At 38.8% G+C, this 20,524-nt stretch overlaps 3 protein-coding genes and 1 long non-coding RNA gene across 4 annotated transcripts; 2 read left to right on the top strand and 2 right to left on the bottom strand.

The window, feature by feature from the left end:
• Positions 1-814: 814 nt before the first annotated feature.
• LOC128378335 (medium-chain acyl-CoA ligase ACSF2, mitochondrial-like) lies at positions 815-6,574 on the bottom strand. The gene is made up of 16 exons (XM_053337822.1): positions 6,077-6,574; positions 5,052-5,247; positions 4,123-4,251; positions 3,808-3,861; positions 3,493-3,611; positions 3,169-3,331; positions 2,958-3,053; positions 2,720-2,871; positions 2,527-2,618; positions 2,347-2,423; positions 2,141-2,248; positions 1,907-2,058; positions 1,645-1,786; positions 1,342-1,452; positions 1,189-1,257; positions 815-1,090 (listed from the first exon to the last, which is right to left on the bottom strand). Exons 1-16 carry the CDS (start codon positions 6,196-6,198, stop codon positions 1,040-1,042), a joined length of 1,833 nt encoding a protein of 610 aa, XP_053193797.1. The 5' UTR covers positions 6,199-6,574; the 3' UTR covers positions 815-1,039.
• LOC128378338 (uncharacterized) lies at positions 5,215-8,316 on the top strand. Its single transcript, XR_008323354.1, has 3 exons — positions 5,215-5,296; positions 7,814-8,050; positions 8,249-8,316. It is a non-coding gene; the product is annotated as an uncharacterized LOC128378338 (long non-coding RNA).
• slc16a5b (solute carrier family 16 member 5b) lies at positions 7,607-10,267 on the bottom strand. Its single transcript, XM_053337824.1, has 3 exons — positions 9,188-10,267; positions 8,242-9,099; positions 7,607-7,910 (listed from the first exon to the last, which is right to left on the bottom strand). The coding sequence occupies exons 1-3, from the start codon at positions 9,312-9,314 to the stop codon at positions 7,639-7,641; spliced, it is 1,257 nt and encodes a 418-aa protein (XP_053193799.1). The 5' UTR covers positions 9,315-10,267; the 3' UTR covers positions 7,607-7,638.
• A 3,946-nt stretch (positions 10,268-14,213) lies between these two features.
• Positions 14,214-17,139, top strand: atp5pd (ATP synthase peripheral stalk subunit d). Its single transcript, XM_053338564.1, has 6 exons — positions 14,214-14,248; positions 14,644-14,781; positions 16,057-16,153; positions 16,298-16,369; positions 16,737-16,799; positions 16,911-17,139. Exons 2-6 carry the CDS (start codon positions 14,660-14,662, stop codon positions 17,040-17,042), a joined length of 486 nt encoding a protein of 161 aa, XP_053194539.1. The 5' UTR covers positions 14,214-14,248; positions 14,644-14,659; the 3' UTR covers positions 17,043-17,139.
• Positions 17,140-20,524: the final 3,385 nt, after the last annotated feature.

Here is a 20,524-nt window from a genome sequence, read left to right as displayed (position 1 = left end):
TTTTGTTTGTGTTTTTTTTTTTTTTTTAATCTTGTGACAGGCTCATTTACCTCATTCTGATAGGTTGGCATTTATTCTGTTGATTCATAATATGACAGAGGGTGAATCTGAGTCTATAAAACTCTAACCAACACAAAACAATGAACACAGGAGAACAAAACAGTAAACACTGAAAAAATAAGGATCAATTTTTGAGACTGTCTGTTAACTTCAGTTGGTGTATCTGAATTTATGGTCAACTGAGACCTTCGTTTCAAGCAGCACATTTCGCTAATTATTGTTATTGTGTGACTATTTGGATTTTTAGCTGCTTTGATATTGGCTCTGCATCCATTTTACATCCCTAAATTGTGTCTGAATCCATTTTGCCCACGTATCCTTCCCTGTCACAGATCTTTTGCTCTTTCTTCTGTGTCTATTTCTTGACACCCAGGAGCCTAATTTGATGCATTTAGTATTCACTGTTATTTAATTATATTAGATGTTATTTTGGGCACTATGAGAGCCTGTTACTAAAGCTTGTTCGACAGTCAGTGTACATAGCTTGTAAGGATGGTAATTTTGCCTACCACATTTGTACATATTGACATTTGGCATTATATGGTCATATTTATTTCAGGATCCGTATGGCATGTGTTCAAATAATGAGTTTTGCTATCATACAGTGGTTAAAGCCATTGTATTAAGATACCAAATTGTTTGTCAAAATTGTTTAAGTAAATAAAGATTGAGATGATAAATATGGTGTGTAGTCTCGTATGTGAACTGCAAGTCAAAGACGATATAGGGTCAATAATGAATCTTCAAGACCAAAGATGCTCACTTTACTTTTATATAAACATTTAAACAACATAGTTATGAGGAGTGAAGTATTTGAATTGTGGTACACCTGCAGTCAAAGAAAAGTGGAGAGAATCCAGCAGCTGATCAGTTAAATTGTCCTAGCTCAGTTCTTGGTAAAGAGAGCTTAACTTTCCACTGCTCGGTTCCTGCCTTTCCTTATATAGCAGGTACACCTAAAATCCATCAGTCCATAAAATTAAAGGCCCAGTTTCTTCTCCATTTCCACCTTTAAGTCATTCTTCTTGATCTAGAAAAAACAAATTTCAGTTTACATTAATCAAACATAATCATACTGTAAGTCATGTTGATAGTTTAGATGGTTGGTGTAGAGCAGAAGTTCCCTACCTTTCCAGAGGCAGTCAGGGGGAAGCTGTCTACAAAGCTCACATAGTGGGGGATCTTAAAGTGAGAAATCTGAGAAACAAAAACAAAAAAGAAAGAAAATATCAGTTTGGGTGTGTTGAGCTTTTGGACATTTTATCTTTGACCTATTCTCACCTGGCCTTTGCAGAATGCTTTTATCTCTTCTGCACTGGATGTTTGGCCCTCCTTCAGCCTGATGCAGGCGCACACCTCCTCACCAAGCCTTTCATCTTTCACTCCAACCACCTGGGAAACAGACAAATAGAACATCTAGAATGAAGATTTGCCACCATAACGTATTAACACATCATGAGTTACTGTATATTCTCATGTAATGCATATATTTTACAACACAGATTCAGGTTGTTTTATTACTGACAACTGTTCTGAGACAACTTATTAGTCTCTTTGCTGCCCTCCAGTGGTTCTGAGTCTCACCTGCACCTCCTGTACTTTGGGATGTGTAAAGAGAAATTGCTCTATCTCAGCAGGGTAGATGTTCTCCCCTCCTCGGATTATCATGTCCTTTAAGCGTCCTTCAATGCGGCAGTATCCCAAACTGTTCAGACTGGCTGTGTCCCTGTGTACAAAAAAGTCACACAACATGCCTCACGTGCGATTCCTCCCCTCCCTAACATGCTTCTGTAATGGCAACAAACATTCACACACACACACACACATAGTACATGTAGTATCTTACCCAGTCCTGTACCAGCGGTCTTCAGCAATAACCTCTCTAGTTTTCTCAGGATCTTCCCAGTACCCATGCATCACACAATTGCCTCTGATCATCAGCTCTCCTGAGGCCCCCAGAGGGACAAGCTCCCCTGTATCGGGGTCAACCACTTTAGCCTGCAGTAATACAGTCATATCTTAAGTCACAGAGTTGTCATGGTGACACGTAGACAAGGCTGGTATGAATAATAAGGCATACTTCAGTGTGGTGCATGATACATCCAACAGTATTTATCTTCAGCTCCTCAGTGTCTTGTGGAAATCCCAGAAATGTGACAGGGCTATTCTCAGTGGTTCCATAAGCTACCTGTAAAAGCACTATATTATATTATTCTCATTCACTGGTATGTAAATAGGTTGCACTACAGCATTATTTGAAAAGGCATGATACATGTAAGCGCTCACCGTTATCTCTTTTATATTCATGTTCGTTTTCAGTTTTCTTATAATTTCAGAAGGGCATGGAGCACCTGCCATGATCCCTACAGCACAACAACACACAGACAGGTACACCTCAAATAGTGACTAAACATTCCATCAAGTTCAGTACAACATATTAACTGTTGTAGTCTTAAATTCCCTTACCTGCTTCAGCTGATGACAAATCATACTTGTGTATTTCCTGTTGGCTAAGCATGTCAGTGAACATTGTTGGAGTGCCATACACGACATTGCACCTTGGATTTAAAAACAAGATACACAGACACAGTCAATTAAAGTGCATAACATTGCATATTTGATGGTCATTTCAGTGACATGCTTAATATGAGTGACCTACTTTTCATTCTGAATGGCCTCTAGGTTGGCTCGGCTGTCATAGCCAGTGGAAGGGAAGACTAGTGTGCTGCCATGCACTGCCAAACTTACTCCTCCGAGCACAGAGCCGAAGCAGTGGTACAAGGGTACACACATACACACCCGCACCTGAGGCTGACAGAAAAATGAAAAAATGAATACAGATAAAATAATGTTTTCCTGTTTGTTTTCTTCAAATCAAATGACAAATATGGACTTACTCTTGATGCATAACCCATTCGGAGGCCCATGAAATAGGCATTATTAACAATATTCTGGTGAGAAAGAGTGGCTCCCTTTGGACTCCCAGTAGTCCCCTGAAAGCAAAAAAACAAACAACATGACTCGATCTGAATCTACATAATAACATCATAATACCACTATAAGTAATACATTATGTGGCAGTGTGAAAGGTGTAATACTGAAGATTACTGATGTGAACTGAATGTTGATGGGGTCATCAAAGGATATCTTGCTCTGCAGATCCATCAGCTCTTTATGGTGCCGACTCTCCCCTGCTTGAATCACATCCTCTACATGGAGCATCCCTGGCTGTCTGCTATCTGTTACAATCACCATACGCAGGTCTGGCACCCTGGCAAGCAAAAGATAATATCTTTATATCCTATCCAAAAAAAATGAGTTAAACAGTGTGTGCTTTGAGCAGTAACTGTTGCCTGTTAGTGAGGAGAAACATGTATAATCAAAGCATTTTCCAGAAATCTAATCTAATCTAATAAAATGGCTTAGTCATACCTGGAACTCTTGATGGAGCCCACTGGTGTGGTTTCAATCTCCGGGCAGATCTCTCTCAGCATCTCACAGAACTTTTGGGTTTTAAACTGAGTAGGGCAGACCACTGCTTTACACTGGACCTGTACATGACAAATCAGTTTTGTTTTTTAACTTTATAGTCTTTCATGCATGTGTGTGAGGATTATTTGTTTCTTAAATGTGTAAATTGCCAGTTGTCTAGATTGACATGCTTTTTGGATTTTACTTTAGTCCAGTTGTACAGTGTGGGATATTGGTTATGGAAGTAGACTAATGCACTCTGGCCCCAAGTCGCACCTTTTTTAGAGTGAACTCCACCTCCTTCGCCTGATAGGCCGGGTTCAATGACACCTGCAAGGACAGTTTAAAGTCAAGTCTATTTATCCTAACCACACAGCTGTAAAGGGCCTTACATGCCATGTTACATCATGTTCCAGGGAGATTATATTCACTTTGTAAACATACACTTCAATGTCCTGCTCAATTACACTTGACATCTGGGTATTAGGTAACACAGGAGCTTAAAGCTCTCCAGTCAAACAGCTGTCTGTCTAACCAGTCAGACTGTAAGTGGAAGGTGATACACCAAATGAAATGAACTATTAAACTGACCAGTATGATTCCAGCCTTGGCTGTGGCATACTGGAAAAGGATCCATTCATATGTGTTAGGTCCCCAAACTCCCAGTCGATCACCTCGCTCCAGGCCCAGAGCAAGGAGACCTGCAGCTACCTTATCAACCTGCACGAACAAACAAAATATTAGACAATTCTTCTTCTGCATTCTCCAGTAATATAAATCATGGCATTCCACAATTCCACAATTATTGTTGTGAGCATTAGAGAAAGATATTTTTTCCACTGTATGTAGTTACATCATTCTAAGACGGTGTATTAGGGCCATATATGTTAAAAACCCAACTGAAAAGCACAATTAGATCAGTACTTCCACGGCAGCATAAAGCACAAATGACTTCTCTCCAGTGTTGCAGAGGGAGGTGATTGTTTGTTGTTTGTGAGGTTTTTTTTCTCGCATTTTTTTTCTCGCGAGTTTAATCTCAGAAATTCTGAGTTTTTTTCTTGAAATATAACAAGGGTCAAACATTACCCCACAAAGTTAAAGGTACCATGTGGGGTGCAACTGTTACAGACAGGTTGTTTGTTCAAAGCTTTAATTTTAATCAGCTTTGCTAATGTTTTATAGGGAAGGAAGTACACTCAACATGTCTGTTTTGTTTGCTTACAAGAAAAATCCACATGGCATCTTTAAGCCTGGGGGTAAAAGTCCAAGCAGATTCATTTTGACCGTGATGTGATCTCACTAATGAACTCCCATTCTTTGTCTCATGGTAATTATTATTGAAATAGGAAAATGCAGTGTTTGGTTAAAATTATTAACTTAGAGACTCTTGACTCCAAGTCACAGTATACACTGTATTGTATCTGAAATAATTTCACCTTTCCTGAACAAGAGTGTAAGGGTTGATCAGTACATGAAAGCTTTTGAAAGTAGAAACCAGAGGCTTAAAATTGGAGACACACATCTTGCTGAAACTGTGCAAAGGTTTTCCGAATGCCGTCCTGCAGGAATGTCACAGCCTCACGATCAGGCCAGCGCTGGACTGCAGAGTCCAGTGCCTGGCCTACAGTCAGGGGGAGCAGAGAGAAGGAGGAGGTGCCATGTACGTAGCTGCTGGTCAGAGATGGCTGTTGAGGAGCACTGTCCACATGGAGAGACCTGGAATATAGAGAATAATATTCAGCTAAGTGTATCTATGTTAAGTATAGTACTTGAACATTCTCATTTACTGCAGATTTCCAAGATAATTCCCACTGATGATTCACAATTTTCACATAATTCTCTATGTCACAGAATCTTTGAGGCCATTCAAACAGTAGACCTAGGGTAGGCCTAAAGGATAAGAGATGAAAATATCCACCGTTCCAAGACAATCAGGCTCAGTCTCAATCTCAATGGCCAAGAATAATCAGAAAGTAAGCTGACTAATGAAAGCAAACACATGATTTTGAAGAGCCATTGTTTTAGTGCAATGAGAAATTTGGACCTTTAAGCCAAACAATTATATGGGAAAACACTGAGCTCACATAATTGACAGACAGTCATAGTTAGTCTTTGAATTAATGTGGACCAAAATAATCTGGCACCTGTTTTTTTTATTCTTTAAAGCATGTGTTTTGTCAGCTACAATATCAAAACTTTTAGCCAATGTGTAGAACATGATTACTCCCCAAACTTTCCATTATGTTTGGTTGGTAATGAACAACTGAAAGATTGTCTTTATCAGGAGTTAAAAACCATCCACGATCCAATTTTCTGAACTTGAATGATCAATGGTAAATTATCACTTTTGAAAAACCAAGACCATGGTTTTGAAGGATGTTAACTCAGAAATCCATCTTTTAAGATGCTTAATAATTGCTAGATGGCACACTTATTTGTGAGGTTTATCAGTAAATGCTAACACACCAACATACAGCAAATAAGAAATGCAATATTTTGTATGGGTTATGGGTGAGTGCACGCACACCTTTCAGCATAAGCTTACCGACAGCACTGGAGCCAACTTGTGCTGCATGATTTCCATGTCTTGCTGTTTTTAAGTCCATCCACAGATCTGAGACTGTGAGCACAGGATCTTAGCCAGGAGGAAGAAATCATTGCTGACATTGGTCTGAAGTATCACACAGGCAATCCGTTTCAAATGGATCTCAGTAAAACCTGAATATACAGTGTGTGATTAAAGGATACTGAGTCTGAACACAGTGGGAAAAAGAGCTGGCTCATGCCTATCTGTCTTTAGTTTGGTTTGTGACTTTATCACTGTATGGGTAATCTTTAACTTCCACATGTCCTCGCTGGCTGAAAATTAAGCCACTGGCCATTCTAGCACATTCAGCATGTGCAAAAAGAAACACTGAGACACTTTTAACCATTATCAACCAATATTAGTGAGTAGTTGAATTCAGTTTCAGCAAAAATACACAATTTAAACAATTTAAAAAAACACATTTTATCCAGTGAACGCTGTATTATACCATTAGACTGGTCTTACAGTTTTAAACCTGTTAATTATTAAACAGCAAGAAGCACGAAGCCAATAGCAAATATGGGCCATCAGTAGTAAACATGCTGACCCTCACTTACTCTTTAGAATATGGATCAATATATTGATTAAAGCATGACATTCCAGCCCAGGACCCTTCATCAGACAAATTAATACAGTAATACTGCAGAGACAAACACAACAGGACACACGGGCCAAAGTGTAATGCATAACCCAGGTTAGACTAACACTGTTTTTTGTTGTATTATATTTAAACCATAAGCTAAACAACAAAAGCTACAAGGTCCATTAGGACAAAATAATAGAAATACTCAAGTAAGACTTGCAAAACGGTCTTATTTTATTATATTTTGAAAAGGTATCAATATATAGCCCACACATTCATAAGTCAAGTGGATTTAAAATAATTCTATTCATGAGGATATCATTTTACAAATAGCTAACATGTAGATCATGTACATGACTTATAGAGCATATGCAGCAGTATTTTTTCAAAATATATGGCATTGATAGCTAAACACTGACAGTTTGGAGAATTGTTAATATTTACATACTGAACAAAATGCTGGTTAGACTGTTTGCAGCTTTACATGATGGAGCCTGCACTGCCACCTACAGGCCAGATATTGAGAAATTAGATCAGAGCACCCCTTACTATTATAATTCAATAACAGTTCCTTATTAAAACACAAACCAAATATTCGAAAGATAAAACTCTGAGCAAATTCAGAAATAAATTACAATTTGTTTACAATATAAAAATTTCACATGTACAACTATTTGTTCATTTAAAATGGCACTAAAGTCACACTGAAAAGGCAAAATGATGCATTTATAATGTAGAGTATTAATATAAAAGTAATTACTCTTTAAACGCATTGACATAATAGTCAACACTACAGTGCTGGACATCATCTTTTACCATCAAAAGTATAATTACAAATTGATTAATACAAACTTTATACACTTGTTGGTAATTCAGATTGAAAACCAGTTATAATGTCCTTAACAGTTTATCTTGTATACACATGTAAATATTTATATCACACACTGGTAACATACACTGTGTTTTCTGAGTTTCTTCCTTTTGAGGCAACATGGCTACACTGATCATCATTTGCCAGGGTTATAACAGGTTTCTGATAGAGATCTGATGGCATCTTCACACTCTTCTTCTTTTTCTTCTTCTTCTCTGCTTCTCTCTTACAGTCCAGGAAGTAGAAGGACACCATGAGAAAGAGGCCAGCAGAGGACACACACACGGTGCATGCGTAGAAGACATACGCATACTGTCCTGTGCTGTCCACCAATATGCCTGAAAATGACAAAAGGACAATCAAAAGATGAATGGATGTAAAACTGATTACTTAAATAACTCCCTTAACCTCCCATTCACAAATACTAATGAAGTTAACTAGGTTGGAAATGTTTTGATATGCTGTGTGTGGGGGAAATGTAAGTTGTTTATTTTAAAGCCTCTGCCTATGAAATTTAATATAATAGTTTAATATAATAGTTCAATATTATGACAGACTTGGTTAGAAGTGGGTTGAACTTCACTTTAGTGTAAGGGTTAAGCATGTAGTTGTGATGGTTAAGATTAGGGAGTGCATTATGTATATGTGTGAGTGTGTGTGTGTGTGTACCTGCTAGAGGTGGCCCAATAAGAAGTGTTCCACTCTCCAACATGCACAGAAGCCCGAGGGCTGAGGGGAAGCGGCTCATTTCCACTGTGTCCATCAGCACAGTGAAGAGAAGCGAGCCTGCCACACTCATGGACAGGCCGAAGATCACCACATACAGGAGGAGCACTTTGAAGGAGGCAGATGCTCCACAGATGCAGTTACTCAGCCCGTTTAGAAGCACAGCAAAAGCAAACACGTACACAAAACTGCTGCTGCCTCTGAAGCGTGGCAAGCCCAGAACAAGGGCAGCCACAGGTCGCACAGCAATGTTTACCAGACCCATGATCGACATCAGGAAGGCAGCACGGCCTATCTCCATGTTATTGTGAGTAGCATAAGGCACTAGATAGACCAGAGGCACCACACATCCCAGCATCATCCAGGTAACACCAACTGCAAAAGCACGGTATCGGACATTGCTCACTAGTAGGTCAAAGGCCAAATGTCTGTGCAGGAATGCTACAATGTCACAGAGAACAGTCTTTACATGGCCAGTCAGTCCTTTTCTCTCCTGCTGCAAAGGAATGTTGTTCGGTTTATCCAGAACCTGAGAGTGTTTGGGTTTGTTTGGTCCTGACGCAGGGCCAAGAGGCCTCATCACTGCCCCACAAACACAGCAGTTCAGCAGCACCCCACCCAGAATCAGGAAGCTGCCACGCCAGCCAAACGAACTGAGCAGGATGTTGGCTATCAAGGGTAAAGTGCTCAGGCCCAGAGCTGTGCCGGTGGATGACAAGGCGTTAGCGAAGACACGGCGGCGCTCAAAGTAGTGGCCCATGATTGTCACTGATGGCTGGAAGGAAAGGCAAAATCCCAGCCCTAAGGAAGAGAGGACAGAGAGTCTGATGACCCTGCAGATTGCTATAACAATGGAAGTGTGGGTTAGCGGACGTGTGCAACATCTGACCTGTGATCCCACTTGTGACATAAATGTCAGTAATGGTCCTGGCAAGAGCAGACATCGCCATACCCAGTCCACTCAATAGTCCACCCACCATCACTGTCACCCGGCAGCCAAATCTTTCCACTAACATGCTGCACAACGGACCTGAGGAGAAATGGGGGAAAATGTTTCATACATTTACCAAATACATCTGCCATCTTTTCACACATCCCACATAGAATTATATGACTTTACAAAAAGTCTCTTGGATTTCTCATACACATTTGAACAGGAAAAGAAACAGTCTCCAACTGTGTTAAAGTTTTAAAGTTTAGACTCTAAGCTAAAATCTATAAAAATTAAATTCCACAAATTTTACCGCTCTCCTACATCTTCCTCTAAATATATTGGCTATTTCAAAATATCCTTTTAAACCATCACTTCAGTCATGTTAATAATCCATATTCATTAATCATTTCCATCTTTTATAAGACTAAATAAAAGATCACACCTATTCTAATAAAAGGCTCGTAAAAAGACAAAACACTCATTGTTTGTTTCCCCAAAATCACACACACTTTCAAACCACTGCACCATCTGTTTCATATAAAGTGACAATATGCCAAATGTATTCTGATTTCAATTTTTCTGATCAGAATATTAGATGATTTTCAACAAAGTAATATTTCATTTTACAATAAGTATGCATCTATTCAAATACAAATCGATAGGCTTGCGTTCACCCAGCAAAACAATGTTCTTATTTGCACAACAAATAAACATGATTTGCATTGGTCTATTATTCTTGAACAAAGAAGTACCTAAACCAGGCTCAAATGAATTTCCTCTTATTTGTGATGTATTCTCTGAAACACAAAACCGGTAGTGTTATCTGCTTTCTACTCTTGCCAGGATATGGAAAATTGCCAAAATGTGAAAAAATAATGACAGAAATCCAATTCCCAAATCACCAAACCTTACTACTAAGCCAACTACAGACTGATCCAATAAAGTTGACATCTAAATCCACTTAGCTGGCTTTCCAGCTCTTTTGTGTTTCATCTTCATTCTTGTTCTTTTTTCCACTGTGATACCAATTAAACAAATTACAACCTGTCAACTGCATGTATTTATGTGTAGAGGATGAACACTTCACATTTTGCTTTAGGACAAGCACTTGAAATTCATGTCCACACACCTGGATAGGTTGTATGAATAACAAAATCGTCACTTAATTCTCAGTGTTAACGCCTCTAGGAGCCACTAGTGGAGCTTTAGGCTTGTAGTCTTGTTTAATTCTGTATATTTTCCTCATTAAATTTGCTCTCGAAAAATTGTCCAGAACAAATATTTAAACTTTGATAGGTGGGGCAGAGTTCAAAGTCATTATTGTGTTGACAAACTTAATTTACAGAATTACATATTATCATCTAAAAATTACTGTATTTACAGGCAATTCCCATTTCTCCATATGTTGCTGTCAGGTGAGGTCCTGTCATTAGAGAGAGAGGGAAGCAGACGAAAGACAAATAAACTCCCCTTTGCAAGAACAATGGGCTCTGACCCTAAAGTCATCTGACTCATTGTTGCCTCTCTCAAAAAGCTGAACATGGGCCAGGAAGTCCTTAGTCCTTTTTATGTTATTCCCGCAAACTTGGTATTAACAATTTACAAGAAACTTGTGTGCATTTGTTGTTCTTGCTAAATTGTCATAGGCGAGAGATAAAAGTGACAAGTACCTAACCACACACACATGTAATATGAGACCTACCACCAGCATGCAGCACAGCCGTCATGATAGCTGGCACCCACGAGGTCTCTGTGTTGCTGGCGTTGAACTCTGTTTGAAGGTCTATGTAGAAGATGCCTATGCATGACGGGAAGGCCAGCGTTAGAGCCAGAACCAACATGGTGGCTACCAGCACAACCCAACCCCAACCTCCATCAGGTGCACCATGACGGCTGCGCTTGGCAAGGCCACCCACCTGCCGAGCAGTGGGACAAGAGGCAGACTCCTGCTCATCTTCGTCTTTTTGCTCTTCTGAATCACTGTGTTGTAGACCAGACTCTGTAGTCCACTTGTCTGCTTCGATGACACCCTGAGCTCCATTTCCGCTGTCCCTCCACTGCAAAGCATTATCCTTTTGCCTGTTTCCTGAGGCTGGTCTCTGGTTCTGGTCCTCCACTGCAAGAGTCATTCTGCCTGGCGCTGCTGTTAATATTGCTTCTTCTATTGGAGATAAGACAGAGGCAGGGCTGTAGACAGGATTTATAAAAAAAAAAATACTGAGGTAATCAAGAAACACAATTTTAATGTTGTGTTTTGTACCTCAGGGTCAGTGTATGATAACAGAAATAATGCTGCAGGCACTGGAGAGAGGGACAAGAGAGGGATAAGAAGAATTAGAATAAGAATAGTTTATTGTAGTTGTAGAATGTGCTTGTAAAAGAATAAAATAAATGAGTAATTAGTAGTAAAACTAATTAAGTACTAAACTAACTAAAACACAATACACACACACAAGTCATTCTATTTGCTGCCATCAATATTGCACAAGTCCCCTAAATATAACACACTAGATGTTGCAGTTAAAACAGGATAAGGGTTTTATGAACATTTAGAGCAGTTATTGCTCTAGGATTAAAAAAATCTGTTTATTAAAGCTGCTTGTCCGTGTTTTAACTGCCCTGTAACGTCTGCCTGAGGGCAGCAGTTCTAACAGAGTGTGACCCGGGTGGTATGGGTCTTTCAGTATGGTGTAGGTCTTTTTGAGTTTGGGCAGTGGTGACGACCCTCTGGAGCACTGTCCTGTCTGCTACTGTGCAGCTTGTAAACCACACACAGATACAGAAGGTCAGAACGCTCTCTATGGAGCAGCAATAGAAGGACACAAGCAGTTCCTGAGTGAGATGGTACTCCCTAAGGATCCTCAGAAAGTAGAGTCTCTGCTGTACCTTCTTAACCACTGCTGTAGTGTTAGTGCTCCAGGTCAGGTCCATCCTCTATCTCGATGCCCAGAAAGCGGAAGTCCAGGACCCTCTCCACACAGACACTGCTGATGTATAAAAGCTGAATGTCTGTTTTTTTCCTCCTATTGTCTATGATCAGCTCTTTGGTCTTGGTGGTGTTGATTACCAGGTTGTTGTCCTTACACCACACAGAAAGCCACTCCACCTCATCCCGATATGTGGACTAATACCCTCCAGAAATGGGGACTCAAAAGAGCTGTCCTATATATAGGATGATATATGTGTGCTATTTGAATATGTAAACAGGTCAAACAGGATGGTATGGAAGCTGCTATAAGGCACATTAACAATCAGTATTAGTCTGGTGAGCATGCAAAGAGCACTATTGTCTGTATATAAACCATGACTACAAATGAAAGGAAGCATGAGGTTTGTGATCTAACTCCAGATACTTTCCTCTTTCTACGCAGTTATTGAATCACCAAAACATGACAAGTTTTTGTCGACTCTAAAGAAAAAACGATCAAACTGTAAATAATGGAGCACAAATTAAATATCTTGTCCTCAATTATCAGACTGCCATCAGGGTTCAATCAAAGTATATGGTGATTGTAAGACCTCCAAATCTAGCCCACGCTTTGGTTGTAAACCTGTTACATGAGGACAATTTCATCCTAGCACATTTATCTCTATGATAACTGTGTACATATACCCTCCCTTTAATATCCTGAGGAAATTAGGCAAAACAAATGTTATGGCTGGGAATTGTACCAATAAATGCAACAACATACTATATCAGATCAGTATTTTAAAGTTATTTACAGATAGATAAAAAGTAGAAACTGCTGTCACACAAGCAAATGTGGAAGAAATGTATAGGGATACTTTGGACAGTACACATTATTTTATTATTTTATTTTATTATTCTGTCTAAAAAATAGGCAAAAAGTATTTGATTGTTAGCACTTCCATCAGATTCATACTTACTATAAACTACTTCTTTTTAGTCCTTTCTTTTTTTTAAAGTTATTTTTATCTTTTATCTTACCTTTTGGCTCTCTTTTTTTCGTCCTTTTCTGTCACTCCTCATATAAAGCGCATCTCAGCGGGCTCAACAGCTTTCTCTGACATGTACCTGAACCACATTGTGCTGAGTGACCTTACTGCTTTTACCGGGCAGCAAGCTGTGTCAAATAAGAAACTGACAGTAAACGTTACACCGGATGTATATTTCCAAATAAAACTGTATTTATCGCAAGTACTTGCAGGAATACAGTCATGCCATGTCTACATTTTATTCTGAAACGGTTGACGGCCTAAAGACTTGTTAACTTGACTATACCGGCTGCTGCTGTTGAGTCTATGTGAAGAAGTGTTTTTAATAGGAGGGAACTCGTGACTTAGTGGTGGTCGTGGAAACTTAGCCCACAACACATCATGTGGAAGAGACTGGTGCTTATGATATTATAACATTTGCAAAAGAGTAACCTAAGTGACCCACCCCCCCCCCCCCCCCCCAAACAGTTTGTACAAACAGCATCACATAATAGATCATCTCCAAAAGCTCGTAACTTTCTCGAAATCCTTAGTTTATCTCTCAAAAGTAAATATAGTAGGCCTATATGTTCATGAGCCTGACAGTGCCATCAGATGACAAGTGTCATTGCATACAAAGAATATAGTCAAAATACTGTCAGTATAATGTACTCTGCTACCCTTGTGTGGTAGTCCGCCAGTCCTGTGTGGGAAAAATACTATGGAAAAATCCAGTAAAAATTGATTATGATTCCAAAAAATAATTTACCTTTCTTTTACTTTTTTTTTTTTTTTTTTTTACCTAACCCGTTTTCTTCAATTTTCATACTTCATAAATGTATCTAGTGAGCCGGATTTGACCCTTTGGTATGTTTGACACCTCTGTCCTGTACGGTCTATATAAATGGTGGCATTGACCATTTTAATGAATGGTGTAGTTCTCCACAATAACCACTAGAGGGCAGTGAATACTCGCCATTCAATCAGAGACCAAACAGATTACATTTTGACTGCTTAATTACCTGATTTCCCTTTCCGGTCAGTAGTCAGCTCGGATGATGAACTTGTGTTGAATCGTTGGTATGTTGACAAGCTGCTCAAATGTTGAATATTATTGTGTTAACAGACTGATTGTTACAAAATACACTTACTTTGTAAATGCATGTTTAATATTCTGTCTGTCGGCTCTACTATTGTAGCTTTGCTAGCTGTGTTTGCTAACTGCATTATGTTAACACTTTGTAAATAATGCAGTTTGATGAATTTGTTTAATTATTCATCCACACGCACAAAAAAAGGCTACAACTCAGAGCCATAAATTATTATCTGTTAAAAGAGAATGACCATGGAGCCTGATGGGGAGGAGAAACAGTTTTCAGGTCAAATTGAATTAATAAAGGGAAATTTTGGAAGAAGCAAAGACATAACGTTTATTTAAAAGTAGCTTTAGCGTCAACCTTGTCTGTTTTTTTTAGCTAACACACCCTGAACATGGCTGCGAGACGAACTTCACTGAAGGCCATTGACTGGGTGGCTTTTGCAGAGAGGGTGCCACCCAACCAGAAGACTATGTTCAACAACCTGAAGACACGCAGTGATGCTATTTCTGCAAAGTTAGTATTTCTAGTTACTGTACATATCATGTTCTTATTGTAACCATGTAAAACCCTAATCTGAGTTTACCTTAAAGAGTGTAACAGTCAACTATTATTTGTGTTGTACCTTTCATACACAATGGCAGTTCAAGATGCTTAAAATTAATTGGTCATTACAACATCCTTTTACAACGTTTAAGTCAAGGACCTTCTTCAGATGTAAGTAATATGCCTGATGATATACTTTAAGGTCCAAAACTTTGTATATATTCAAGGGACTTTATTGAGCAAGTGAAGACAGTGTCCCTTCTTTGTTTAAGTAGGTGTTTACTCCACTGACGCACCTGTCACAAAGACTATTCAGGTGTGAGAGAGATTTAAGAAGTTTAAGGTGCTTAACATCTTCTTTTAAACATGCATTAGTAGTGACTGATCTCAGGTCATCTGGTATTTATATACTGGGGAGCCAAATCATCAAGTGCTTTATAGACTATCAACAGAAGTTTGAAGTTGATTTTGTGCTGTTCTGGGAGTCAGTGAAGACTCATATGTGCATCTTTGTAAGGACTATGACTGCTGCATTCTGAATTAGCTGCAGCCTTAAAATTGTCATTTTTGGTAATCCAGCATAAACAATATATTAGAGTAGTCTAATCTGCCATATGAATGCATGGACCAGTTTTTTTTAGAATCTGCTCGAGATATGAACAGTGGTGCTTTACCAACATACTCTACTTTGACACCACAGTTTCACTTCTGAATACAACATTGAGTGCATACTGTATTAATATACAGATTTAGAAGATAGTATATAAGGTAGCTGGTTCACACAGCTGTGGCTCAACAGGTAGAGCAAGTTGTCTATTATTTGTAGGATTGGGAGTCCCATCCCTGGTTTCTTGTGGGTGTGTGTCAGTTAATGAGGCACAGATCATAAATCACCTTGGAAAATAACTTGATTTAACGTTTACACTCCTTTGAGGCAAGGTGGTGCAATGGGTACTTTAGGAGCTCCAAGGTTCAAACCTAGCGGCACCAGTCTGCAGGGTGCAGTGATATGGCAGTTAGGCTAGAAGTGCTTGTAGGTGTGTGTGTAAAGTAATGATGGTTGCATGTGGCGACCTGTCCGGGGTGTAACACGCCTTTTGACAATGTGAGCAAAATATAGATGAGTCCAGATATTTAACAACTAAATGGACTTAATAATATCATCATTATAACCAGGAATTCTGGTCAGTCCACTGCTAACAGTAAACTAAAGGTGTTTGTAACCAGAGGGATCTGTCTTCACAGGCTCGCCTCTCTGCCAGAGAAACCTGCCACCATTGACTGGAGCTACTACAGGTCTGCTATAGCTAAAGCAGGCATGGTGGATGAGTTTGAAAAAAAGGTAGTAAAACGGATATCCTCTCTCCTTTGAAAATTATTGAGATTTTCTGATAATTAGTAATATTAATTTGATGTGAGACCCTACTAACAGCATGTAGAGTATTTTATTGTTATCATATTTAGTGTGAACTTCCTTTTTTCCCAGTTCAGTTCCCTGACAGTTCCTGAGCCTGTAGACATTCAGACAAATCTGATCAACGCCCAGGAGACGGAGTCGGTGAGTGACACTATATTTAGATGATGGATAGATGCTTCCAAATGTCCCAACATGAGCACAAGTATGGGATGGATTATGCTTCTATTTTGATGCTTGATCAATTTCCTAAAGTATAGGAAACTACCTCACAGTGAATAATTTAGGTTATTTAATTTATTTACATTTGTTTGTTTTTTTTCATAGTGGTGGCAGTTTGTCTAACAGCAAGAGGAAATAACGTTTTTGTTTTACATGCAAAATCATCCATTAAATACATTTCAAACGCGTGTCACCCAAAAGTTATTTGGTGCATTTGTTTCACACTTTCTTTCGATGCTTGTTCATTGTCCTTTTTAATTAGTTTTTCCTTGCTTTTTGTCTTTTTAAGAACACAACAGCCACCGCCTACACTGAAGCATCCAAAGCTCGAATCACTGAATATGAAAAAGAGGTGAGCTGTTTGTTTGTTTGGTTTTTTTAAATAGCCAAAAAATAATGATAAGTGAAAATAATGTAGTGAAATTGTCTCCCCTGTCTTTATCCTCTGTTCTTTTTTCCACAGCTGGAGAAATTCAGGAACATGATTCCCTTTGACCAGATGACCATTGAAGACCTGAATGAGACTTTCCCAGAAACAAAGCTTGACAAAGAGAAACATCCTCACTGGCCACACAAACCCATTGCTGAACTGTAAATGTGAAACTCTGGTCATATTCTATGTTATGTGTTTCCCTCTGAGAGAAACCTGTACAGTGTGTGTGTATAAAAGTCTTCAGTAAAAATAATTGAAATGTGTTTTTTTCCACTGTAAGAACTTGTATAAATGAAGTGGTAAAATATATATATATATATATATAATATATATAATATATACATATATGTTACATATTTATTTTGTTTCTTCTCTGTTAGACTTAAATGATTCCTGAAAGTAAAATAATAAAAAGATGGTGAAACTTTCTTGCTGTGTGTGATCAGTAAAATGGGTTAAGGGTTGTCCGTGTTCACAGACCTCATTATAAACAACCTCACAGATCCCTCTCAGGCAAACAACTGTTATTTTATTACTGGATTTCTTCCCAGGCGTCATGAACTGAACTTGATCTGTTGGACAATGTTTTCTTTCTAAATTTGGTATGAAATATCCTCCAACACTCACTGAAAATCCAACCCTTGTGGATACAATGATGAGTTTTTAAGTACACACTCAGCCAAATCAGCCTCACCAGAAGGCAGAGTATGTTTTACTTCTCTCGTGGGGTCAGTGTTGTCTTTGGGAACCCTTAGTGACTTATCTTTGTCAGTTTTTTGCATCAGCAGGGGGGGAAACGCTCCTCTCATTTCGTTGTATATTTACTCATGTCTGCAGGTAGGCACGGCCTCACACACACTTTAATTGATACCTTATTGTACCACATAGATACAGTGTTAGGCCGTTGGCTACTTCAAGTCATGCATCAGTATGAGGACAGCATGTCTGCAGAACAAATGCTTCAGCCCTTTTATTATGCAGTGTCAGTCTTGTTCAGGCTTTGTTATGACTACAGCATAAATCTACATTTCACCACAGCTAGAAATATGAGAGGTCTCTCTGGGGTTGCAGAGAAACTTTAAACATGAAGCCTGCTTTCTGTGCTCACTGCACCGTTATTATGGCTTTGGTTTGTGGCCTAATGCTGTACATAACTTGGTCTATCAGTGCAGACATGATGTTGATAAGTGGGGGAATGTATGATGGCCTCAACATTGTCATTGTCTTAGGGTTCGGCATTTACAGCAGTACAATACATTGAGACTCTCATCCTGTGGGGGGCAGCATCTCTCCAACAAAGCAGGATCTGTGTTCCTTACTGTGTTTCCACTTCAAATGAGGATCATTCCTGTCATATAATTTTAAAATCCATTAATTTGGCTCTGTGTTTTCTTGAGGATTTTTGAATGTTGTGTCTTTCAATGTGGAAAACATTAAATAAATTCAGGCCCAAGTCAGGCACAACATGTAGGAGTGAATTTGTAGATGTTCATTTGATTGGGGGTGAAAGCACCAGTCACTGATGCTTTACATCACACTAACTGTTTTGCAAACCACATAACTGTGTTTTAGAAATGTGGATTTAGCGCACTGTTGTAACCCGCTTGAGTTGAGTAATCATTCACAGTTAACATCAAGCTTACAACATATTTTTATATCATGATATCACACACAGTTTAGATTTCTTGTCATTTCAGCCACAAACATATGGCTGGTAGAAATTATGATGAAATTATATATTCTGGCTTCAAAGTAGTGCACAACTGCATAACCACAACAATAATGAAATGCTGACCAAAACTAATTCAGATGTTCATTGTGATAGATTCATAGTATTGCAGATTTTGATCATTTTTCAGGTCTGGTCGTACGTCTGTATTTGAAAATGGGGTGGAAAAATACTTTATAAAACTAATTTAGACAAATAGTAGCTAAAACTTGCAAACACATGATTTTTTTAGTCATGAGTCAAGATGTGTAATGTTCTCTTACTCAAGGAGATGGAGGACAAAGGTAAAAAATGAGCTACCTCCATTTGCCAAATCCTGAAGGAAAATGAGCAGCTCCCTGAAGCAACTCAAAAGTCAAACTTGGGCTGTGTATGTTAAATTCAGTCAACAGGGTTTGTTTTGGGTTCTTTGTTTGTTGTCCTTTGGTTATTCACACGTTTAATAAAGTAAAATGTTCAGGTAATAGAGCTGTTTTCTTTAGTTTTAAATAATATAAGACTTGCTGTTATCATAGCAGCAGGACTGGAGGGGTAAGCAACTTCACATTTTTTAGATAGCAGGGTGAAGGAAAATCATACTGTCAGCACACTGCAAGACTCCTGTGCCCCTGCTACCATACTCTCTCTCCTTCTCTCTGTGATTTCTCCAGTCAGGCATGTTATGCATTCCACAGTAGAGCAGCGATAATCCTCCCAAAATCTACACTTTATGGCATACCAAGAAGCACTTGTCTCATGATTCTGCAACTGGGTAAACTTAATGTGACTGTGGTGCAACACGAGCGCATGGCTCCATGAAGCTACTTCACTGAAAACACTGCAAGCAGAGCAAAGAACTGAAACAGGCTGCAAAAGTCAAAGGGGATGAAATAAATATTGTTTATATTTTAAATGCTTAAGGGTTCATTTTTTAAATCAAAATGCTAAGTTGTTATAGGCTATGACTTTTTTACATCTTTAATGTTAAACAGTCAGGTTGACCTTTGACCTTTTGGAGTACAGCAACATAACGGGATCCTGAACTCTGATTTAAGGGTCACTCGCTGTCACCTGTTCTGCAACAGCTACATACATGTGGACGTAACCATCACTGTGTGTCTGTGTGTTTGTGTGTATGTGTGTGTGTGTGTGTGTGTGTGTGTTCGTGACCCCCTACTTTGCTACTTTCTCTGGGCTCAGCCATTCTTTTCCCAGCTGACCGTTCAGCTGTTGCCAACACTTGTCCACTTGATAACTGTTGCCATAGCTCAGAACTCAGCACGCTGGTTTACAACCGCTAATGATTTTAATGAAACCCCCGCTCTGCTGCTGTTTGAGATGTCATCATAATCTATAATTAACAGAGTTTGAAGATCACACAGTGAGAAATGAAAGCAATGTTAATCTGGTCTTTGGGGGAATTGATATTCTGTGCTGTGCATGAGAAAGTCTGTGACAGGCTCTAAATTCCTCTGATGCTATCCTGAATTATGCAGCGCTGTTGTTGGTTTGCATTTCCATTTAACATGTGCTCACACAGTGTGTTCAAATACCCCCACAGGCCCTTTTTGGCAAAGATAACTCTCAAAACAAACATGATTATGTCTGTAAGATGGGACAATTTCTTGCAAGTTAAAAAAATATCATAGTAGTGTTAAATTAAATTAAATGCTCCTTCATTAATACAGGTTAAATCGAACAAATACAGCTTTGTGTATATTTTCACTGGTGTAAAAACCCTTCTGTTAAATATAGATGTGCCTTCTTTGCTATCTTTATGATTATTAAAATATAAATATTGTACAATAGGGGGAATCTTCTTGCAGTGTCTACCTTAATGACTGTAACAATGCAACTTTTGTAGATATTTGGTTTATATCATGATGGTTATTGACACCTGGCTTTAATTGTATTTAATGATTAACACTCTTGTTGA

Source organism: Scomber japonicus, chromosome 18 (assembly GCF_027409825.1).
Source record: "Scomber japonicus isolate fScoJap1 chromosome 18, fScoJap1.pri, whole genome shotgun sequence".
NCBI lineage: Eukaryota > Metazoa > Chordata > Actinopteri > Scombriformes > Scombridae > Scomber > Scomber japonicus.
This window is presented reverse-complemented; position numbering and strand designations above follow the sequence as displayed.